Source organism: Triturus cristatus, chromosome 7 (genome assembly GCF_964204655.1).
Source record: "Triturus cristatus chromosome 7, aTriCri1.1, whole genome shotgun sequence".
Classification (NCBI taxonomy): domain Eukaryota; kingdom Metazoa; phylum Chordata; class Amphibia; order Caudata; family Salamandridae; genus Triturus; species Triturus cristatus.
The window spans coordinates 623,500,375-623,519,826 of record NC_140590.1 but is presented as its reverse complement, the minus strand read 5'-3'; the positions used below and the strand labels follow the sequence as shown (position 1 = coordinate 623,519,826).

General features: G+C 43.3%; 1 protein-coding gene across 4 annotated transcripts in view; it reads right to left on the bottom strand.

The window, feature by feature from the left end:
- ADAP2 (ArfGAP with dual PH domains 2) overlaps positions 1–19,452 on the bottom strand; it is a 184,050-nt gene that overhangs the window by 88,796 nt on the left and 75,802 nt on the right. For all 4 annotated transcript variants that reach the window (XM_085617208.1, XM_085617207.1, XM_085617210.1 and 1 more), the window contains one exon: positions 17,837–17,928. In XM_085617208.1, the coding sequence (XP_085473334.1) occupies positions 17,837–17,928 (92 nt within the window). The remainder of the gene's footprint in view (positions 1–17,836; positions 17,929–19,452) is intronic.

The following is a 19,452-nucleotide window of genomic DNA, read 5'->3' as shown; positions in this document are numbered from 1 at the left end:
GTCTTCTTGGCCCCCATGGTCCCTCAGGAGTAAACTGGACTTCATACCCCAACCAGTACTGTGCCAGAGTGGTGGAGAAAGGAAAGGGGGGGTCCTCCGAAGACCTCTTAGAATTCCCACTGTGAGGGACTTACTGGAGGTAACAGGAGGGGTAGATGGCCCTCAAGGATGTCCTTGGAAGCCAACTACCCTTCCTATTACCTCCAGTAAGTCCCACACAGCATTGCTGAGTTCTGATAGCAGGCTACGCCGCCTTTCTCCACCACTCTGCCAACGTGTCTCCTAACACACTGCTGCTTGGGGGATGAAGTCCACTTTAGTCCTGAGGCCCTCAGGACGCAAGGGGACCTCATTGCCCTACCAGCAGTGCGCTGAGAGGTGCGTTTGCAGAATAGTGGGAAACGGGGCGTGGCCTCCGACCCCCTCTCAGCAATCCCACTGTACAGGGCCTACTGGAGGTAGTTGGCCCCTAAGAACCCTCAGTAGCAAAGAGGACTTCACAATCCAACCAAGAGCGCGCCAGGAGGCTGGTTTGCAGAATAGTGGAGAAAGGGGGTGGGGCCTCCAGTGAGTTGCCGGCTTCCGATTTTTTTTTATTTTAGGAAGGGAGGCTGTGTGGCCCCCTTCTCTTGATCCTTTTGGATGCCGAGGACCCCATACCCCGGGGCCTGACCCGTTTAAAAACAAAAAGAAAAGAAACGGAGGGGGGTCAACTGGCCCCCATCCTGAGGCTGATTTCAGCCCCGGGACTCCATGCCCAGGGGCTAGGCCTTTCTATTTCATATTACTTAGAAAAAGGATGGGGGACGTTTGGCCCCCCTCCCCAGACCGATTTCGCCAACGGGGACCCCACCACCCGGGACATGGTCATTTCTTTTTTGATTTTCAAGGGAGGGGGGCTGAGCAGCCCCTCTCCTAGGCCATTTTCGACCCTGGGGACCCCATCCCCTGGGGCCAGGCCATTTCTTATTTTTAAATATATTTTATTTTAAGGGAGGGGGGCCGCATAGCCCCCCTCCTCAGGCCGATTTTCCCCGGGGACCCCATCCCCCGGGGCACGGCCATTTTTTCAAGGGGGATGATCGGCCCCCTTCCCAGGCCATTTTCAGCCCCAGGGACCCCATCCCCCGGGGCATGGGCAGCTGGTTGGGGACCACGGGGGGAGCCTGAAGGCCCCCCACGTTCACGACCGGATCCTGCCTCCTGCGGGAGCCAGCATTGCTTTTTACCCCCAGGGAGCTGCTGACATGCAGCTCCCTGGGGGTAAAAAGCAAAGTGTGCTCGCTTTGACCAAGCGAGAGCAAAGTGCTCCCATCTTCAACATAGCCAAGGGGACGTGGCGGTCCCTGGGGCTGTGTGGGGTGGCTGGAGCCCCCCACGCCTTATTGTAAAACTTGCCCCCCCAGGAGGTGGTGCAGGAGCCCCCCACACATTATTGGCAACATAGCCCTGGGGAGGTGGTGGTCCCCAGGGCTGCGGGGGGCTGCATGGTCCCCGTATTTCACATACTTAGCCTTGGGGAGGTAGCGGTCCCCAGGGCTGCGTGGGGGGGCTGGAGCCCCACCCACACTTTTTTTGTAACTATAGCCCTGGGGAAGTGGCAGTCCCCGGGGCTGCGCAGGTGCTGCATGGCCCCCGCATCTCTTTTATTATTGCCCCCGGGACCTGGCCCAGCCTATGGAAACTAGGTCCTAACTATGACTACCTACTGGTGACCGCCGCCAGTTTATATATATATATATATATATATATATATATATATATATATATATACATATATATACACACACACACACTCACGCAATCAACTCCGGCAACCACAGTCACGTTATCAAACACCGAGTGCAATCGGGGGCGAAATTTAAACATAATGCTTTATTCACAAGCCATAAGCACTGAGAGACGCATTTCGGCACTACGCCTTTTTCAATGTCAGTGCGTTTGAATACCATTTTCAATTTAAACCATGGAGGAATATGTCTGCCTCACAAAGATTAACATGAAAACAAATGACGGCGCATTAAGTCTTGTAAATACAATGCAAATTTCAGTGAAACCTCATTCTATTGACGTTTCACTTAATTTCATACATTTCCTATTGACGATTACCACAAGATGGTACATGATTGGGGGACAAGAGCGAGTGGGAGAGATTGCACACTTAATAGAAAATTAATTCAAGAATAGATGGTGCATGTATTATCCAACTCTAGAAATTATGTTTTCATCTCCGCCATATCAGAATAGCATGATATTATCAAATTGAGCTTATTCACATGAATGGGTCTCTCACATTTGTGATCCCTGTCGAATCCCTCCTCCTCTGCATTTTTTTCTTTTTAAATCTATATCCTAATGGCGGTTGCCAGTAGGTAGTTTTAATTATGATGTAGTTTCCAGAGGAAGAGTGTTTTTTTATTTGCCAGTAACTTTAACGTCATGCGACGAACCCTCGCGAAAGTTTCAAAACTAGTTTTACTCTCACTTCAGCTGCTATATTGAAAGTTTTTTGGTGACCCATCAACCAGGGGCCGAGAAAAAAGGGGGGGTCCCAAAATGCGTATTCCCCATGTTAATTCCCAGAGGAAATTTAGAAATGGTACAGCCCGAAATGCTGAACAAAATTACACCAAATTTGGCAGAAAGCTACATTTTGGTCAAGGGAAGTGCTTTTTTGCAATTTGGTGTAAATCCATAACGTAGTTGCGGAGTTCCAAATTTGTATATATTGGGATGTAGATCCTTTGAGGAACTGGCAGTCTCTGTGCTCAAATCTAATTGGCTGCCAACACTTCAAACCAGTAAGTTCTGGCAGCCATCTTGGAACTCGGCTTCAGCTGAGTCCCAACAAAAAACTTTTTTTTTAAAAGAGTAGGGGGCGAGGGTAGGAATACTCTGACCCCCTAGACTTCTTGGGGGGGGATCCCAGAAGAACCCTGCACAAAAAAAGAAGCACGGTCTCTCGCGCTTCTTTGCTAATAGGCCCCCAGGTGAGGAAGGTCCCAGGGGGCATGATCCCCGGACCCTTTTGTGCGGGTCTGCCCGTACAAAAATACGGACAGACCCGCTGGGCTCACACCCACCCAGGGGACTGCCACTTCCCTGGGGGAAAAAAAAACAATGCGGGGGCCAGCATGGACGCCCCACAGCCCCAAGGATCTCCACCTCCCCAGGGCTGAAAAAAATTAATGTTGATGGTCTGTCGCAGACAAAGATTTTACATGGAGGGGGCCATGTGGCCCCCCTTGTGGAGCCATTTATGTCCCTGCTACCTCCTGAGGTGCCCACCCTTGGGAGGTAGCTGTTTGCTTTCACTCTGCAAACACACTTCTTACTGGGGGGTGAAGTCACTTTGGATGCTGAAGATCCCTGGAGGTAAAGAAGCCCTCCTGTTACCAGCAGTAAGCCCCACTAAGTGGGACTGTTGAGAGTTGGTCGGAGGCCCCCTCCCCTTTCTCTACCACTCTGCAAAATCAGCTAGTAGTTAAAAAATCATAGAGATTCACTTAAAAAAAACAAAGGTTACAGGGCAGTTATAGTTAGGAAATAGATTTAAAAAACCTTAGAAAGTCGCTGAAAAAACCCAAGGCTAGAGAGAAGTTATAGTTAGTCTCAGATTTCACTTGTTCAAAACCATAAAAATTCTGCAGTTATAGTTACTTGAGCCAACTATAAATTATGCCCGCGCAATGCACTGCTTATGACCTCACATATTACATCACTCATGACATGGTCAGTGACATCACTGATGACATTTCAAATGTTTTTACATGTTGCTTTACATCACAGGAACTTAAAATGCTCGTTTCACTCTATTAATTCTGTTCAGCGGAGTGCTGCCCCACTGTATTTTGAGCAATGTAAAAAGGGAACACTACGTTATTATCATTTTATTTTTCTGTTGTCATGCAGGTTTACGGGGCGGGGCAGGGCTTGGCTGTCGTCACTGCCAACAAGGGGAGGAGTGGTAGGCAATTAAGTGTGCATGATGGTTTGGCCGGCCGTCTTGAACCGGCCAAACAGTCATGCGCACTTTGCCCCACCAGACTGTAATACACAGCCTGGTGAGGAACATGCACTGGCTACCTGTCCCCATCTGAGCGCCAAACCATGGCACTCAGACCAATCACAACGGTGCATTGCAGCGTTATTGGCTTTGGGGAGCCTGGGTGTGCTTCCTGCTTCAAACAGGAAAAGAAGAGGACAACGCGAGGCGGCGGTCCAGCTGCAAGGTAAATCACTTTTTAAATTTATTTTTCAATTTACCCTACCCCCTTCCCACTCATGCTACTCGGTGACAGCCTCCACTGACTCTGTTGCGCTTTGCTTAAACACCATGAGATATTGATACTTAATCAAAAACAATATGAATAATTATGCAATTTACTAAGGACAAAAATGCTGTGTACTTTACAGAAAATGTCCTGATATAAATATGTTGTGAAACATGCTCGGTATACTTTATATGTGCTGTTTTACATGTTGCTTTACATCACAGGAATTTAAAATGCACGTTTCACTTTAATAATCTGTTGAATTTTATTTAGAGACCATGAGCTATATGATACTCAATCAAAGATAATATGATTAATTTGGTATGTTTATAAACTAAAATTGGAAGTACAAAGCGTTTTCTGCACGTGTCACTTTACGTACTCCCTTTCATGATCTCAATGAATACTACTTGGAACTGAATTTTGTGACCTTGTGGACCATTATTAGATGTTTAGAGACTTTAACTGCATTGTTTTGTCCAATAGTATATACTCTTTTGTTTGTTGCGGCACATAGGTTTGGAGTTAGGTAAGGATCAGCTTTGCTGATATTTTGTTCTTCGAGATTTCGTCCACATATTTTGGTAGAACAATGTTTTCCGTAGTCAATACTAAGATAGACTACCAGCGATTGCGTATCTGTAAGAGTCTTTGCAATTCTAAGAGTGGAGTGATTGGGTACTCTTTGACCTGACGGTGTCTTTGAGGAAGCACTCTTGTATACAGCGATTGAACAAAGGAAACAACCTGCCTCCAAATCGTAGTTTCTCTTAAGTACTAGTGAAGTGATAACAAGCTGTGATAACAAGCTGAGTGCCTTTGTTTACCCCCATTGCTTTGGCGTCTAGGTGTTAGACTCCAGATACCTCCTTGCAAAGGATCATACTCGAACCAAAGGAGGGCTGATGGCCTATTAAATGCACCTTTTGTTTTGGGGCCTGCTGGACCAGAAAATAAGAAATTCCTTTCACCGCCTGCATATTGCTGCTCCATACGGAAAGCAGATTCCGTGCTGGTGCTGCTAAATTATGTCCCAGTGTTAGCAAATTACAATGAAACAAATTCAGGGGGGAATGTAGTCATTATGAATCGCACAGAGTATCTTGATGAGATCAACAGACAATTAAATGACAACACATGTTATAGGAAGGTTACAACTAATCCCATTCCCGCTCTTTCCATTATGATTAATACTAGATTGGGTGAGTGGAGAGATACTTCTTTGATATCAGAAGATGAATATAGATTTCTTAGGGTTGAATGTCAATCCTTCCCTTGCATATACATTTTACCAAAAATACATAAGTGGGGGGGGGCATTCCCCCCAGGAAGACCTATTATTTCGGGGGTGGGCTCACCCACCGAAAAACTTTCACATTTTGTAGATTTAAAACTACGCAAAAATGTATTGGATTTACCATCTTTTGTCAAGGATAGTAAAGACATTCTTGTCAAACTAAAAGACTTTCAATGGTCGGAGGAACTTCTCTTTGTGACACTTGATGTTGAGAGTCTTTACACGTGTATTGACAAACAATTTGGCATGATGGCCATACGTTCCTTTTTGGATCGGGAGGGTGCTGAGCTCTATGAACATAATGAAATGGTTGTTGAGATGATCAATATTATACTTATGAACAACTTTTTTCTGCATGATAACTGCTGGTATCAACAGATCAAGGGCGCTGCGATGGGTTCCAGGTTTGCTCCTTCGTACGCCAGCCTCTTTATGGGGTGGTACGAGAGGGAGCATGCCTGGGCCCGATGTGCCTCCCCTTGGACCGAATTTATTGTGTTCTGGGGGAGGTACATAGACAATATCATCTGTCTCTGGTCCGGTTCTGTTGAACAATTGCAGCAATATTTCACTTATCTAAATGATAACGTGTTTAATGTAAAACTCACTATGTCCTATCATAAGAACAGTATCAATTTTCTCGATATCAACTTCTATGTTGAAAATGACAAGATTGAAAGCAAACTCTACAGAAAGGAGACTGCATGCAATGCAGTCTTGCATGCCTCTAGTGCCCACGCAAGTTCTGTTATCAACAACATCCCCTTTGGGGAACTCATACGCATTAGGAGGAACTGCAGTGAGGAGAGTAGTTTTCTCTCAAATGTCAGAGAAACTAAGAAAAGATTTCGAAATAGAGGGTATAACAATAAGATACTTGATAAAGCTGAACAAAGAATTCTGTCTACTACTAGGCATGTAACATTACTTGATAGACCTAAATATAGTGACAAATCCAACTGGAGGGCAAGATTTATTACACAATATACCACACATAGTGACAGTATATTCAAAGCTTTTAAGAAAAATTGCTATCTTTTGACTTCTATCATTGGACTAAAAGACTGTTTTTCTGTTACACCCGCTATTACATATAGAAAAGGTGTCTCATTGAGGAATGAGTTGTGTCCTAGTTACATCACTACTCCACAAACAAGTGGTACTTGGCTCCCCAAAAAACGTCTGTCCCATGGGTAAGAATACAACTAAGACTTTTTCCTATAATAGTAGACGTACATTTAACATCAATCGATTCATTAACTGCAATACTACCTATGCTGTATATATTTTAGGATGTGATTGTGGTATCATCTATGTGGGAAGTACTATTCGCCCCTTAAAAATACGTATACAAGAACATAGGCGAGCCCTATTGAATAATGATACAAGATATCCTATAACTGAGCATTACAGGATTAAACACAAGGATTGTTCCTCTTTTTGGTTTCATGGTATTGAACATATCCCTGTGGGTAAAAGAGGATCAAACAGGGAATTGACATTAAGACAAAATGAATCAAAATGGATATGTCGCCTACGAGCTGCTACCTTGGGACACAACTCTGATAATGAGATGCACTACTTTCAGTAATTGGTAGGGGTTAATTGGTATTTTTTCTCCTCTGATCTAAGAAAGTGTACCCTATTAGGGTGGGTACTATGTTACAAACATTATTCTTATAATTCTTTAATATCGATGGATTATAGTCTAATATGTATTATCTGGGATCGGATCACACTTTGTTCCTTTATACCCTCTATATATATCCTCATTGTTAACATTGTTATTCTTTTCATTGGCAGTGTATCGATTTACTCTTGTTATGGACAATACTCTAGATATGCATATGTCAATATCACTCAGGACATATTGTTGTCTCCTTTAGATACGGTGGCTATACTCACTTTTTTTCTGCATACGTACGGTGGACGTGCTACTTTCTGTATGATCTGGGATCAGACCATACTTTTTCCCTCATTCTTTCATATTTATTTTTATTTTTTTTCGTCACTTTTTATTTTGTATGTATATCTTTATTGTTAACATTGTACTTGTTATGGGTGATTGTTTCTTTTTCTTTCTTCTTGGTTCTAATATGGCTCTCTATGTGTTGGTAACACATTGGTTCTTCGTTTTTATAAAATCAGAGCTGTTATTTAATATATGCAGATTGGTTACTTATATATCCTTTTTAAATAATGCCCTCTATTTTACCCTCTTACCGTTTATACACGGTGATTCTTTTCACTTGATGTCGTGTAAATATGGGGGTATATTATTTTGTATAACCAGGCAAGATTTATGGTTTTTTGGTAATATTTTGTTCGGGCGTGTTTTTAAATATTTATTCTGGACATATTTCTCCCATCACTTGAATATGGTAATTATATTTACATGTTCTCTGAATACGTACGATGACGAGCTATCTTATATCTACTTATAACTGCACGTTGTCTTGGATACGTACGGGGACACGCAACTATATGTCTCATTCACAACTACATGCCGCTTAAAATACTGCTCTCTGTATACTGTTTCAGCTTTTGATTATGGTGTTCTTCGATACTTTACTTATATTTGTGTATGCTCGAGAACCATTCAAATATGGCGATTGTGTTTACCCTTTTTTTCTCAACGAACGGGGACGTGCCACTTTATACCAGGTGACCTATTTATGTAGCGGCTCGCGGGTTAGTTTGAAACACTGTTTGCTATCTGACTCCGTTACTTACTTCACGCTTTTCTTACTTGGAAAAGGTAAGCTGGTCTAGATCTTATGTATTATTGTGCCTTTATATTTGTTTTTTCGACCTGCTTTTTGTTACTGGGTGTAATTTATTTAACACTTGGCTCCTTGCTATATACCATTCGGCAAGTTTTTATATACGGGTTGATGTACGTTCCCAAATGATGAGGCAAGTTAGGCAAATGAGTCTTTTTTACTACATTTTACTACAAGCTACTTCGTTGCTTTGGACACTGTTTGCAATAATGATTCTTGAGGGCCAGTAGAATCGGAGCTTAGGATTGATATTTGGATGTATGCCTAGTTGCATTTGTGTTATATATTTTTATATTTCCCTTCTTTCCTTCGTGTCTTTTTGTTTCTCTGTTGCTCTATCGCTTATTGCGTTTTTCCCTCGTTTTCTGTTTATACTTTAGTGCTTTGGAATCTATGTGCAAAACCGATTTGAATTCATATCATGGAATTCTGATGACATGGATATATTCGTACCATATACCTTTTGATGACTTGTATTTACATGTACTTTACATCATCCAAATATTGGTGAGATATTTTCGCTTTCTACTATTTGGGTCTTATTATAGTTTTTTTATATTGTCGCAGACTATTAACTCCTTAAGTGCCCCGCCCTTTCCCCCTCCTGTGCCGGGCCTTTCATTAGCGGGCGGGGTCCATGACGAGATAGTCTCGTCATGGGCACAGCGCAACCGTGCTCCATGACGAGACTATCTCGTCATGGGCATGGAAGAGGGTAATCTTGACGTTATAATATTGACTGATGAGATACGTTTACATAAAACATTATCTTTTATTTCGTTTCTTTCCTTTCTTTCTTTTTTCTTTTTCAGTTTATATTTCAGCGCATTGGAACCTATGCAAATTACTTTTTTGAATTTGCATTATGGAATTTTCTAAATTTTGACCGCATGGTTATTTTTGCATCATATACTTCTTGATGACCTTCATTTTTATGTACTCTACATCGTCTATTTACTGGTGAGATATTTTCGCATTTTACTATTTGGGTCTTACTCGAGATACTCTACATCAATACAGACTATTGATCTTGACGCTAATATATTTGTCTTTTGAATATGTCCATGCAATCTATTAATGTGTGAGCATTATAATGATTTATTACTGTTTGCATAATATTCCATCTAATCAATGACATTTATTATCTTTACTGACTAATTATTGGGTCTTAAGTTGTATATCACGGTTAAGAAAAACTCAGCTTATGCAGCTTTTTATCTTGTCTTTTTTATGTATATTTATATTATTCTGTTTTTATATGAATATTGTCCTATGTGTTTTTGTATATACATATGTACTACAGTTTGTATTTGTATGTAATAATGTCCTTTCTTATGGTCTTGTGTATTTTTTGTAATAATTAGGATGTATATTTATGTTGTATATACATATAGTTATGTCTTTATATTTGTCTGTTACTTGTTTCAGCCCTGAAGAAGTTCTTGTCGCAAAGAACGAAACGCGTTGGCTGATTTCTCGTTTTATGAAAAAATATATATACAAGAATAAAAGGAACGTTAAGGACTTACTATCAAGTTTGGACTTTTTACTGGTGCACCTTCCCCCCCTTTGTCAAAAAAGATTTCTCATCTGGATTTCAGTGGAGTCCTTCTGCGGCGGACTCTTGGAAGAATTGTGCACAGGATTCTTATTTGTTGTATATACTAGGATTGAGGTGCTGAACCAGTGGTCAGCCGTGGCTGTGTTTTTTGTTAAGAACAAATTCAGGATATTCGACGGGCCAGACAGATCCTCGATCTGTTTCAATGATAGGTGCCAAATCAGGCTTACTCCCCTTCATTTGAGCACTGATTGGAAGCATTGCTGGTACAGGAGGAAAGGGTTCCTGGTAAATCGGATTTAATGAGTTTTTCTGTCTCAGTAATAGATGAGCAGTTTTCATTAAAATCAACTATCAAAACCTCAGTGTCATCAATAAACTGGACTGGGGAGAGGATGGGTTTGAATCTTGGCGTCTGTGCAACATTCTGTGATTCTGGGCAAATCTCATAATCTCTCCATGTCCATGGACAGTGCCTGGATACCCTCAAGGGTGATAAGCACCGCTATATAAATCTACAAACTTACTTCTTATAAGTATGCTAACCGTGTGCTGATTATTTTCTTAATCCTTCCTAAAGTAAACTTATGAAAAATATGACTTTTATTCCTACCTATACTTTTATATGAGGAAAAGGCTACTTCCGCATATACAGTACAATAGCACTTTGAATCTTTCACTGGCAAGACATGCCAATTTCATAATAAGTATGCCTCACTTTGTACACACATTGTGTGCTCCAAACAACTATTTATGAGTGACCTAGTGAATGTGAGTTGTCCATATGTGAAAAGTGGTTTACTTTGACATGTCAAGGCTCCATTTTTGGAATACAACTGTACAGGGCTGCAAACTATGTTTTCCCAGATACACACCTAGGTAGTTAAGGGGTCACTACCACAAATATGTGGGATATGACTTTTACACTACTGAAGTATTTTGTGGTATACCCAGCATTGCCATCTTTTTAATGGGCAGATCACATAAACTGGGGAGAGTGTAGCAGCATTTCAGTGCTCAAAGTCAAAATAGGTCAGGATGAAAACCGCCTTGCCAAGCTAACTGTGCTAAAATACAACTGTATATACATATAACAGGTAAAAAGGTCCTATATTGCCATCTCTGGGTTTTAGTGACATATCCAAACCACTCAACCTTTAGTCTCATGGTTTATACCGTCACCAGAATACCTCAACGACAATACTGTACCTAACTACACGAGTACTCGTTATGCATCCATGTTCCACAGGGAGCCATGACATATGGAACATATTACACAGTTGTCTGTGAAATAAGGATTCATCTTCATATTGACAGTCTATTAACACCTCTGCAGAGTTTGTCATTATCATGGCTACTAGGGTTATGCAACATGGAGGACCAGACTACATGGCATGGTTATAGAAAGTATGCGACAAAAATGCAAAATATAGAGCACATTCTAGGGTGGCATTATTTTCATCCCCTTGAGCTACAAACATTTGTTATGTATTTTTTGCAAATTTGTGGCACATTATGTGGGAAACCCATAATTATGCGGGGAAATGCAGCAGCCACAGAATCACATTAATACACTGGTCTTCTCCGATGTCCATTGTTTTATCAACAATTTATTCAAGAAAGGCAAACAAAACATCAACAGTCTAATTTCAATCAGTGCCGTTTGTTAGCTGCATTTTGAAGAAACAGATTTTTCAAGCTAACTATCTAAAATATAAAAAAATGCATAATGGGTAACATGTAACATATTCCTGCATTGCAATTTTGGGGTTCTTGTGTCATTTATAATCCACTTGGCTTTTTGCCTCATGGTTTATAATGTCACGAGAACTTCTAAATGGCAGTATTGGATCACAATTACCTTTTATGCTTCCTCTAAACATATATATATATAGATAAGCTCCCACAAGCTCACATATGAACTACAGCCAGTGTCATTTATCTGTGTTATAGAGAAATCTTGAAAAGTTCCTGCCAAACACTTCATTTTTGGGGCACTATATCTGGCCCTGACAAGCAAGTGCAATGGTTAATATTTTTTTATAACGTTTATGTCACAAATATAAAAAGAAGAAAAGGAAAACATGCTATCATCCAAGTGCCTGCAATAAACATTTTAAATTAAAACAAAATATATATTCTTTCCATATAATTTGAATAGAACAGTATGTAGGCTTTTTATCAGCTAGGTGTAATTAGAACAATATCGAAAACCTTTAGTTTAGTTTTAAAGCACATCACAGGAAAACAACTAGGGGAGTGTTGCAAGTCAACCCAGGAAGCCACCTCCGCTCTACTGTTCTTTGAGCAGCTATGCACTGGTAGAACAACCTAGCCAGTTTATTCTCATCAGATGCATTCTCAGTTGCATTCTGCATATTAAATGATATAGCAAGTGCACACCATGCCACAAATCCATAACAACTTTATTTTTGGTCTGGTCTACTGGCAGCTTTAGCAGTCTCACCAGCCTTATGTAATATAAAAATGATACAACACACACAAGTATGTTAAGAGGTGGGCGTTGTGTCAACCCTCTTAAGCCACTGCTCTATTCATCTGTCATTCACATTTTGTTTCCACCCACCACTGCATTCAGCATGAGCTCTGTTCAGCCATTTGCCCTCTTGTATGGTGAGTGTTGGTCTTTGACCTGACCACATATACACAACCGCTGGACAAGCGATCTTCATTGCTAGGACTGGTGAGCCAAGACTTTACTTTGCCAATGTTTTTTCTTTTTATTCTTTCCCCCTTTTTCATCTTTTTGAATTATCCATTCTTGTTTAAACAATGCCTTTATGTTATAGTTAAAACTAGCTTTTCTGTACCCAAATGAAAATCATATTTTCCTATAATGTGCTTCATTTAAAATTCAGACTACAGTTTATGCAACAGTAGGGAAAGTGTTGGACTTCAGAGGGGTTAAATTTACTATTCATACTCCAAACAGCGCAACAGTAAGGACTCCGCAAGAGTTACATTTACTATTACAATTCCAAACAACACAACAGTAGGGAAAGGGTTGGACTTCTAGGGCGGTTAGAGATTTACTCCAGTCTAAGCAACAGTAGGGAAAGTACTTCATTTCAAACGCATTAGATACATGAATAACCCTATTAATGTAGAAAAAATATTAAACTCTGTGTGTGGGTGTGTGAGTGGCTGTATGGGTGAATAAGTGGGTGTGTGAGTACCTGTATGGGTGAATAAGTGGGTGTGTGAGTAACTGTATGGGTGGGGGAGTGGCTGTGTGACTAGCTGTATTGGTGAGTGAGTGTGTGAGTGGCTGTATGGGCGAGAGAGTGGCTGTGTGAGTAGCTGTATGGGTGAATGAGTGGGTATATGAGTAGGTCTATGTTTGAGTGAGTGGGTGTCTACATTGGTGAGTGAGTAGATATATGAATGGCTGTATGAGTGAGTGACTGGCTGTGTGAGTGGCTGTTTGGGTCTGTGGGTGTATGTGAGTGGCTGTATTGGTGACTAAGTAGCTGTGTGGATGAGTGACTGTGTGTAAGTGGACGTACGGGTGACTGAGTAGCTGTTTGAGTGGGTGCTTGATTAACTGATTGGTTGTCTGAGTGGCTGTATTGGAGAGTGAGTGTCTATGTGAGTGTCTGCAAGGGTGAGTGAGTCACTCTGTTGAGAGGTTGTATGCATGAGTGACTAGGTATGCAACTGGTTGTATGGGTGAATAAGTGGGTGTGTGAGTAACTGCATGGGTGACTGAGTGGCTGTGTGAGTGGGTGTATGGGAAGTGAGTGGCTGTGTTAGTGGCAGTATGGGTGTGTGAAAGGTTCTATGGATCAGTGAGTCAGTGTGTGGGTGGTTGTATGGGTGTTTGAGTGTGTTTATGAGGTGTGTGGGTGTTATGAGTGGATGTACGAATGGTTCTGTGGATGATGTCATGAGTGATGTCATGAGTGATGTCATCAGTGATGTCACTGACCATGTCATGACTGATGTAATACGTGAGTTCATAAGAGTGACCTTATGGGTCTGTGAGTTGGTGTGTGAGTGGCTGTATGGGTCTGTACAGTGGGTGGATAAAGGGGGCAGGGTCTCCAATGAGCTCTCAGCAATTCCGCTGTGTGGGACTTACAGGTTGTAACAGAAGGGGTTATTGGCCCCCAAGGACCCTCAGCAGCCAAAGGGACTTCATCCCCCAACCAGTAGTGCATCAGGAGGTGCATTTGCAGAGTGGTGGAGAGAGGGGGCTGGGCCTCTGACCAGCTCTCAGCAATCCTGATGTGTGTCACTTACTGGAGGTAACAGGAGGGCTTCTTGGCCCCCAAGGACCTTCAGCATCCAAGGGGACTTCAACCCACAACCAGCAGTGTGCCTGAAGGCATGTTTGCATAAGTGGTGGAGAAAGGGGATGGGGTCTCCGATGACCTCTCAGCAATCCCACTGTGTGGGACTTACTGGCGGTAACAGGAGGGGTTCTTGGCCCCCAAGGACCCTCAGCATACGAAGGGACTTCATCTCCCAACCAGTAAGTGTCAGGAGGTGCGTTTGTAGAGTGGTGGAGAAAAGGGGAGTGGCGTTAGCTGACCTCTCAGCAATCCCGCAGTGTGGGACTTAATGGAAGTTTACAGGAGGCATTCTTGGCCCCTAAGGACCCTCAGCATAAAAGGGGACTTCATTTCCCAACCAGTTGTGCGCCAGGAGGCGCATTTGCAGAGTGAAGGGACAATGGGTGGGTCTTCTGACCAGCTCTCAGCAATCCCGCTGTGTGTGACTTACTGGAGGGGTTCTTCGCCACCAAGGGTCCTCAGCATCCAAGCGGACTTTATCTCCCAACAAGTAGTACGCCAGGAGGCGTGTCCGCAGAGTGGTGGAGAAAGGGGCGGGCCACGACAACCTCTAAGCATTCCCACTGTGTGCGAATTACTGGAGATAACAGGAGGGGTTCTTGGCCCCAAAGGTTCCTCAGCATACAAGGGGACTTCATCCCCCAACCAGTGTTGCACCAGGAGGCGTGTTTGCAGAGTGGTGGAGAAAGGGGTGGGGCAATCCCTAAGCAATCCCGCTATGTGGGACTTACTGGAGATAACAGGAGGGGTTCTTGGCCCACAAGGACCCTCAGCATCCCCCAACCAGTAAGCATCAGGAGGTGCGTTTGTAGAGTGGTGGAGAAAGGAGGCAGGGCCTCGGCAACCTCTAAGCAATCCCACTGTGTGGGAATTACTGGCGGTAACAGGAGGGGTTATTGGCCCCCAAGGACACTCTGCATACAAAGGGATTTCCTCCCCCAATCAGTAGTGCACCAGGAGACACGTTTTCAGAGTGGTGGAGAAAGGGGGTGGGGCTTCCGACGACCTCTCAGCACTCCTTTTGTGTGGGACTTACTGGAGGTAACAGGAGGGGTTTTTGGCCCCTAATTACCCTCAGCATCCAAGGGAATTTCATCCCCCAACCATAGTGTGTCATGAGGTATGTTTGCAAAGTGGTGGAGAAAGGGGGCATGTCCTCCGACAACCTCTTAGCAATTCAGCTGTGTAGGACTCACTGGAGGTAACAGGGTGGTTTATTGGCCCTCAGGAGCCCTCAGCATCCAAGGGGACTTCATCCCGCAACCAGTAGTGCAAAAGGAGGGGTGTTTGCAGAGTTGTGGAGAAAGGGTGTTTGGCCTCGGACGACCTCTCAGCAATCCCACTGTGTGGACTTGCTGGAGGTAACAGGAGAGGTTCTTGGCCTCCAAGGACCCTCAGCATCCAGTAGGCACTTTTCGGAGTGGTAGACAAAGGGGGCGGAGCCTCTGATGAGCTGCATCAGGATTCGCGTTTCCGCAGGGGATGGAGTACGCACTGAGCACCTCGGGGATCCACAGATTCCCCCACGCTGAGAAAAAAATGTTACAAGGCAATTATAGGCCTTCATGGGTCCCACTGGGACCCCTCTAACACAAGCATGGGGTCAGGGTATATCTACCCTAACCCCTTCATTCACATTGCACAGAATGTTTCAGACCCGGGGACCGTTTCCCGACAAACAAAATGGCGGTCGCAACTTTTCTGTGAAGGTACTGCCAGCCAATCAGACCTTTGCTTAGGCACACGGATCCGTGCCCCTGTATATATAAATTAACTTCCCACCCTATACTCCACCAAACCAAGCAACCTGCACCTACAATATAATATAATAAATCAGTGTTAAACAATTTACATAATAAATAATCAATTACATAATTAACAATAGCTAATTGTTAATTATTCGTTACTTTATTACCTTCCCGCCCTATTCCCCTAAAAACCCAACAACCTGCTACAACACTATAAATTACAATTAACAAAACAAAAACTCCTAAATGACTTATAAATACAAACTGTATTTAAAAAAAATTATAACAACTGTCTAAATAGTAACACATATCCCTGACTATATGGCGATATACTGCGTGCTACCTGTACCCCATTGCTGGAGTGTGGCGGAATGTGCACAGTCCAGTCAATGGGGATACATACCGCAGAAGGACTTACCTGTATTCCGGCACCCACACGGTCGTAGTCAGCGGGGATTCAGCTGCTCAGGTGTAGTGGGGTTTAGGGGGTCCACGGTGGAGACTGCTGGAAAGAAGCAGATTTGGGTGAGTTTTCACCCCAAAACCTTTGTTTCCAATGACTTGAGGTTGTCGGTTGGGCCGCCACGGTTGGGTTGTCAGAAACCCACATCGAAATCCGGACGGATCCCTGGATTGTCCTTTGGCTGTCGTTTTTCACTGTCCGACATCTTGGTGGTAGGAGAAAGGCTGTCAGAGTCAGTGGTCTGTCAGCAGTCGGTCGGAGTACACAATGCATGCATCGTAATCCGGCAGTCAGACCGGCAATTCCGACGAAACCGCGGCAGTCAGACCTCCTCCGACAGAACCATGGAAGCCGGCCTGACCAGCATCGTAATCGGCCCTATATTACTGAATATAATATTCAAAAAATGATTCTTAAAAATTATGTTACCTAAAAAAACGATATTCTTGACGATATTTTTGCTGATATTTCGGTCTCCCAATATTGTGAACTCGATAAGTTGCCTAAATACCAAAATGCCCCAGGTCTGGATACCCCTTAAAACCTCAGCATGCAGACTTGCCGGGATTATATCAACTAAGCGAGAAATTCTAAACACTTCCGTGCACTTGCAGATGTCGGCATTCCTAAGCAAGCCAAGTTCCAGCTCTTATGTAACAGAGTAAAAGCTCTGACCACAGAATAGTGAATATCAGTCACAATAGAGATCGTACTTACCAGGAAACAGCAGCTCGAAAACGAAATTAATTCAAAAGCAGTCTAGAGGATATGTCTTAAAGTCTCTATTTTAAATAATACAGGAAGTCTTACCTTATCATTTCTGGAACTGTTACTGTTTTCAGCAGCTATTTCCTCCCATGGCAGCCAGGGCAGAAATATTTAAGTGTGGATGGTCAGGGATTTTTACTTGTGCATTTCATGCATGAGCCGCAGGGCGCATACCTCTCCGACTTGGAGTCACAATGAGGTGGGGCCCTGAGCAGCCGGTGGATGGTGACAATATGGTTGTACATTTAATGCACTTGATCTGTTTTTGCAGGAATCGGAATCATAAACACAAGATCACTCTTTCCCTCTTGTCTGCCACTCCATTTGACCAGAGTGTTGCCTTCCATCCCTACCACCCTCTACGGATTGTGAGCAGGTTATTCACTATGATTGCTTCTAAGGAAGCCATGCATGAGACTTGATGGGTGCTGCAGGTGCCTGCTTAGCTGAATATGCACTAGAAGTGTACATTATTGGCTAAGTGGGTTCCCATACAGTGCACGAAGCAGAAGCACACATTGCACCCACCGAGTTTCGGCTCTCAGTGCGTGTCTTTGTGAGTGCACCACCCTATCCCTGGTCTGACACCACCTGGACGAACAACACAAATCAGCTTAGTAACTCACAGACAGTCCTCTGGCCGCGGTCTGTAGTAGAACGGAGGGACTTTTGCCTCATACTTCGCCTTAGACAGGAGATTCCCATTTTCTTTCATGTTCTGCAAAAGAGAAAAAAACTTGAAACAGCCGCACCAAATATCTGAGACACTTATTCAGTCAACAGCAGGCCTGGAGCAAACCACTGACAGACAATTTGTTTCCTCTGGATCCCAAATAATTCTAAGCAACTACTTGACTTCGGTGAAATTATTCTCCAGTTAAGAATCAAAGGAATTTCATATTTGACAATATTTCTTTTCACTTATTATCTTATTTATCACCCCGTGGTCTCTCAATAGGGCAGCCCTCCTTTCGCATTAGAGAGCTACTCGCATCTCCCAGCATGTTTCTACCCAGTGACCTTGATAAAAGTGTATTCTCTCTTGGAGCTAGAGCACTGTGCATGACAAGCTCCTCATTCAAGCTGCAAGCGTGCCACAGCTCCAGTACTGTAAGGATAGGTAACACAGCTCCAGTACTGTAAGGCTAGGTAACACAGCTCCAGTACTGTAAGGATAGGTAACACAGCTCCAGTACTGTAAGGCTAGGTAACACAGCTCCAGTACTGTAAGGATAGGTAACATAGCTCCAGCACCGTAAGGATAGGTAACACAGCTCCAGTACTGTAAGGATAGGTAACATGGCTCCAGTACTGTAAGGATAGGTGACACAGCTCCAGTACTGTAAGGATAGGTAACACAGCTCCAGTACTGTAAGGATAGGTAACACAGCTCCAGTACTGTAAGGATAGGTAACACAGCTCCAGTACTGTAAGGATAGGTAACATAGCTCCAGTACTGTAAGGATAGGTAACACGGCTCCAGTACTGTAAGGATAGGTAACACAGCTCCAGTACTTTAAGGATAGGTGACAGAGCTCCAGTACTGTAAGGATAGGTAACACAGCTCCAGTACTGTAAGGATAGGTAACATAGCTCCAGCACCGTAAGGATAGGTAACACAGCTCCAGTACTGTAAGGATAGGTAACACAGCTCCAGCACCGTAAGGATAGGTAACACAGCTCCAGTACTGTAAGGATAGGTAACACAGCTCCAGTACTGTAAGGATAGGTAACACAGCTCCAGTACTGTAAGGATAGGTAACACAGCTCCAGTACTGTAAGGATAGGTAACATAGCTCCAGTACTGTAAGGATAGGTAACACGGCTCCAGTACTGTAAGGATAGGTAACACAGCTCCAGTACTGTATGGATAGGTAACATGGCTCCAGTACTGTAAGGATAGGTAACACAGCTCCAATACTGTATGGATGGGTAACACAGCTCCAGTAGGATAGGTAACATAGCTCCAGTACTGTAAGGATAGGTAACACAGCTCCAGTACTGTATGGATAGGTAACACAGCTCCAGTACTGTAAGGATAGGTAACACAGCTCCAGTACTGTAAGGATAGGTAACATAGCTCCAGTACTGTAAGGATAGGTAACACAGCTCCAGTACTGTAAGGATAGGTAACACAGCTCCAGTACTGTAAGGATAGGTAACATAGCTCCAGCACCGTAAGGATAGGTAACACAGCTCCAGTACTGTAAGGATAGGTAACACAGCTCCAGTACTGTAAGGA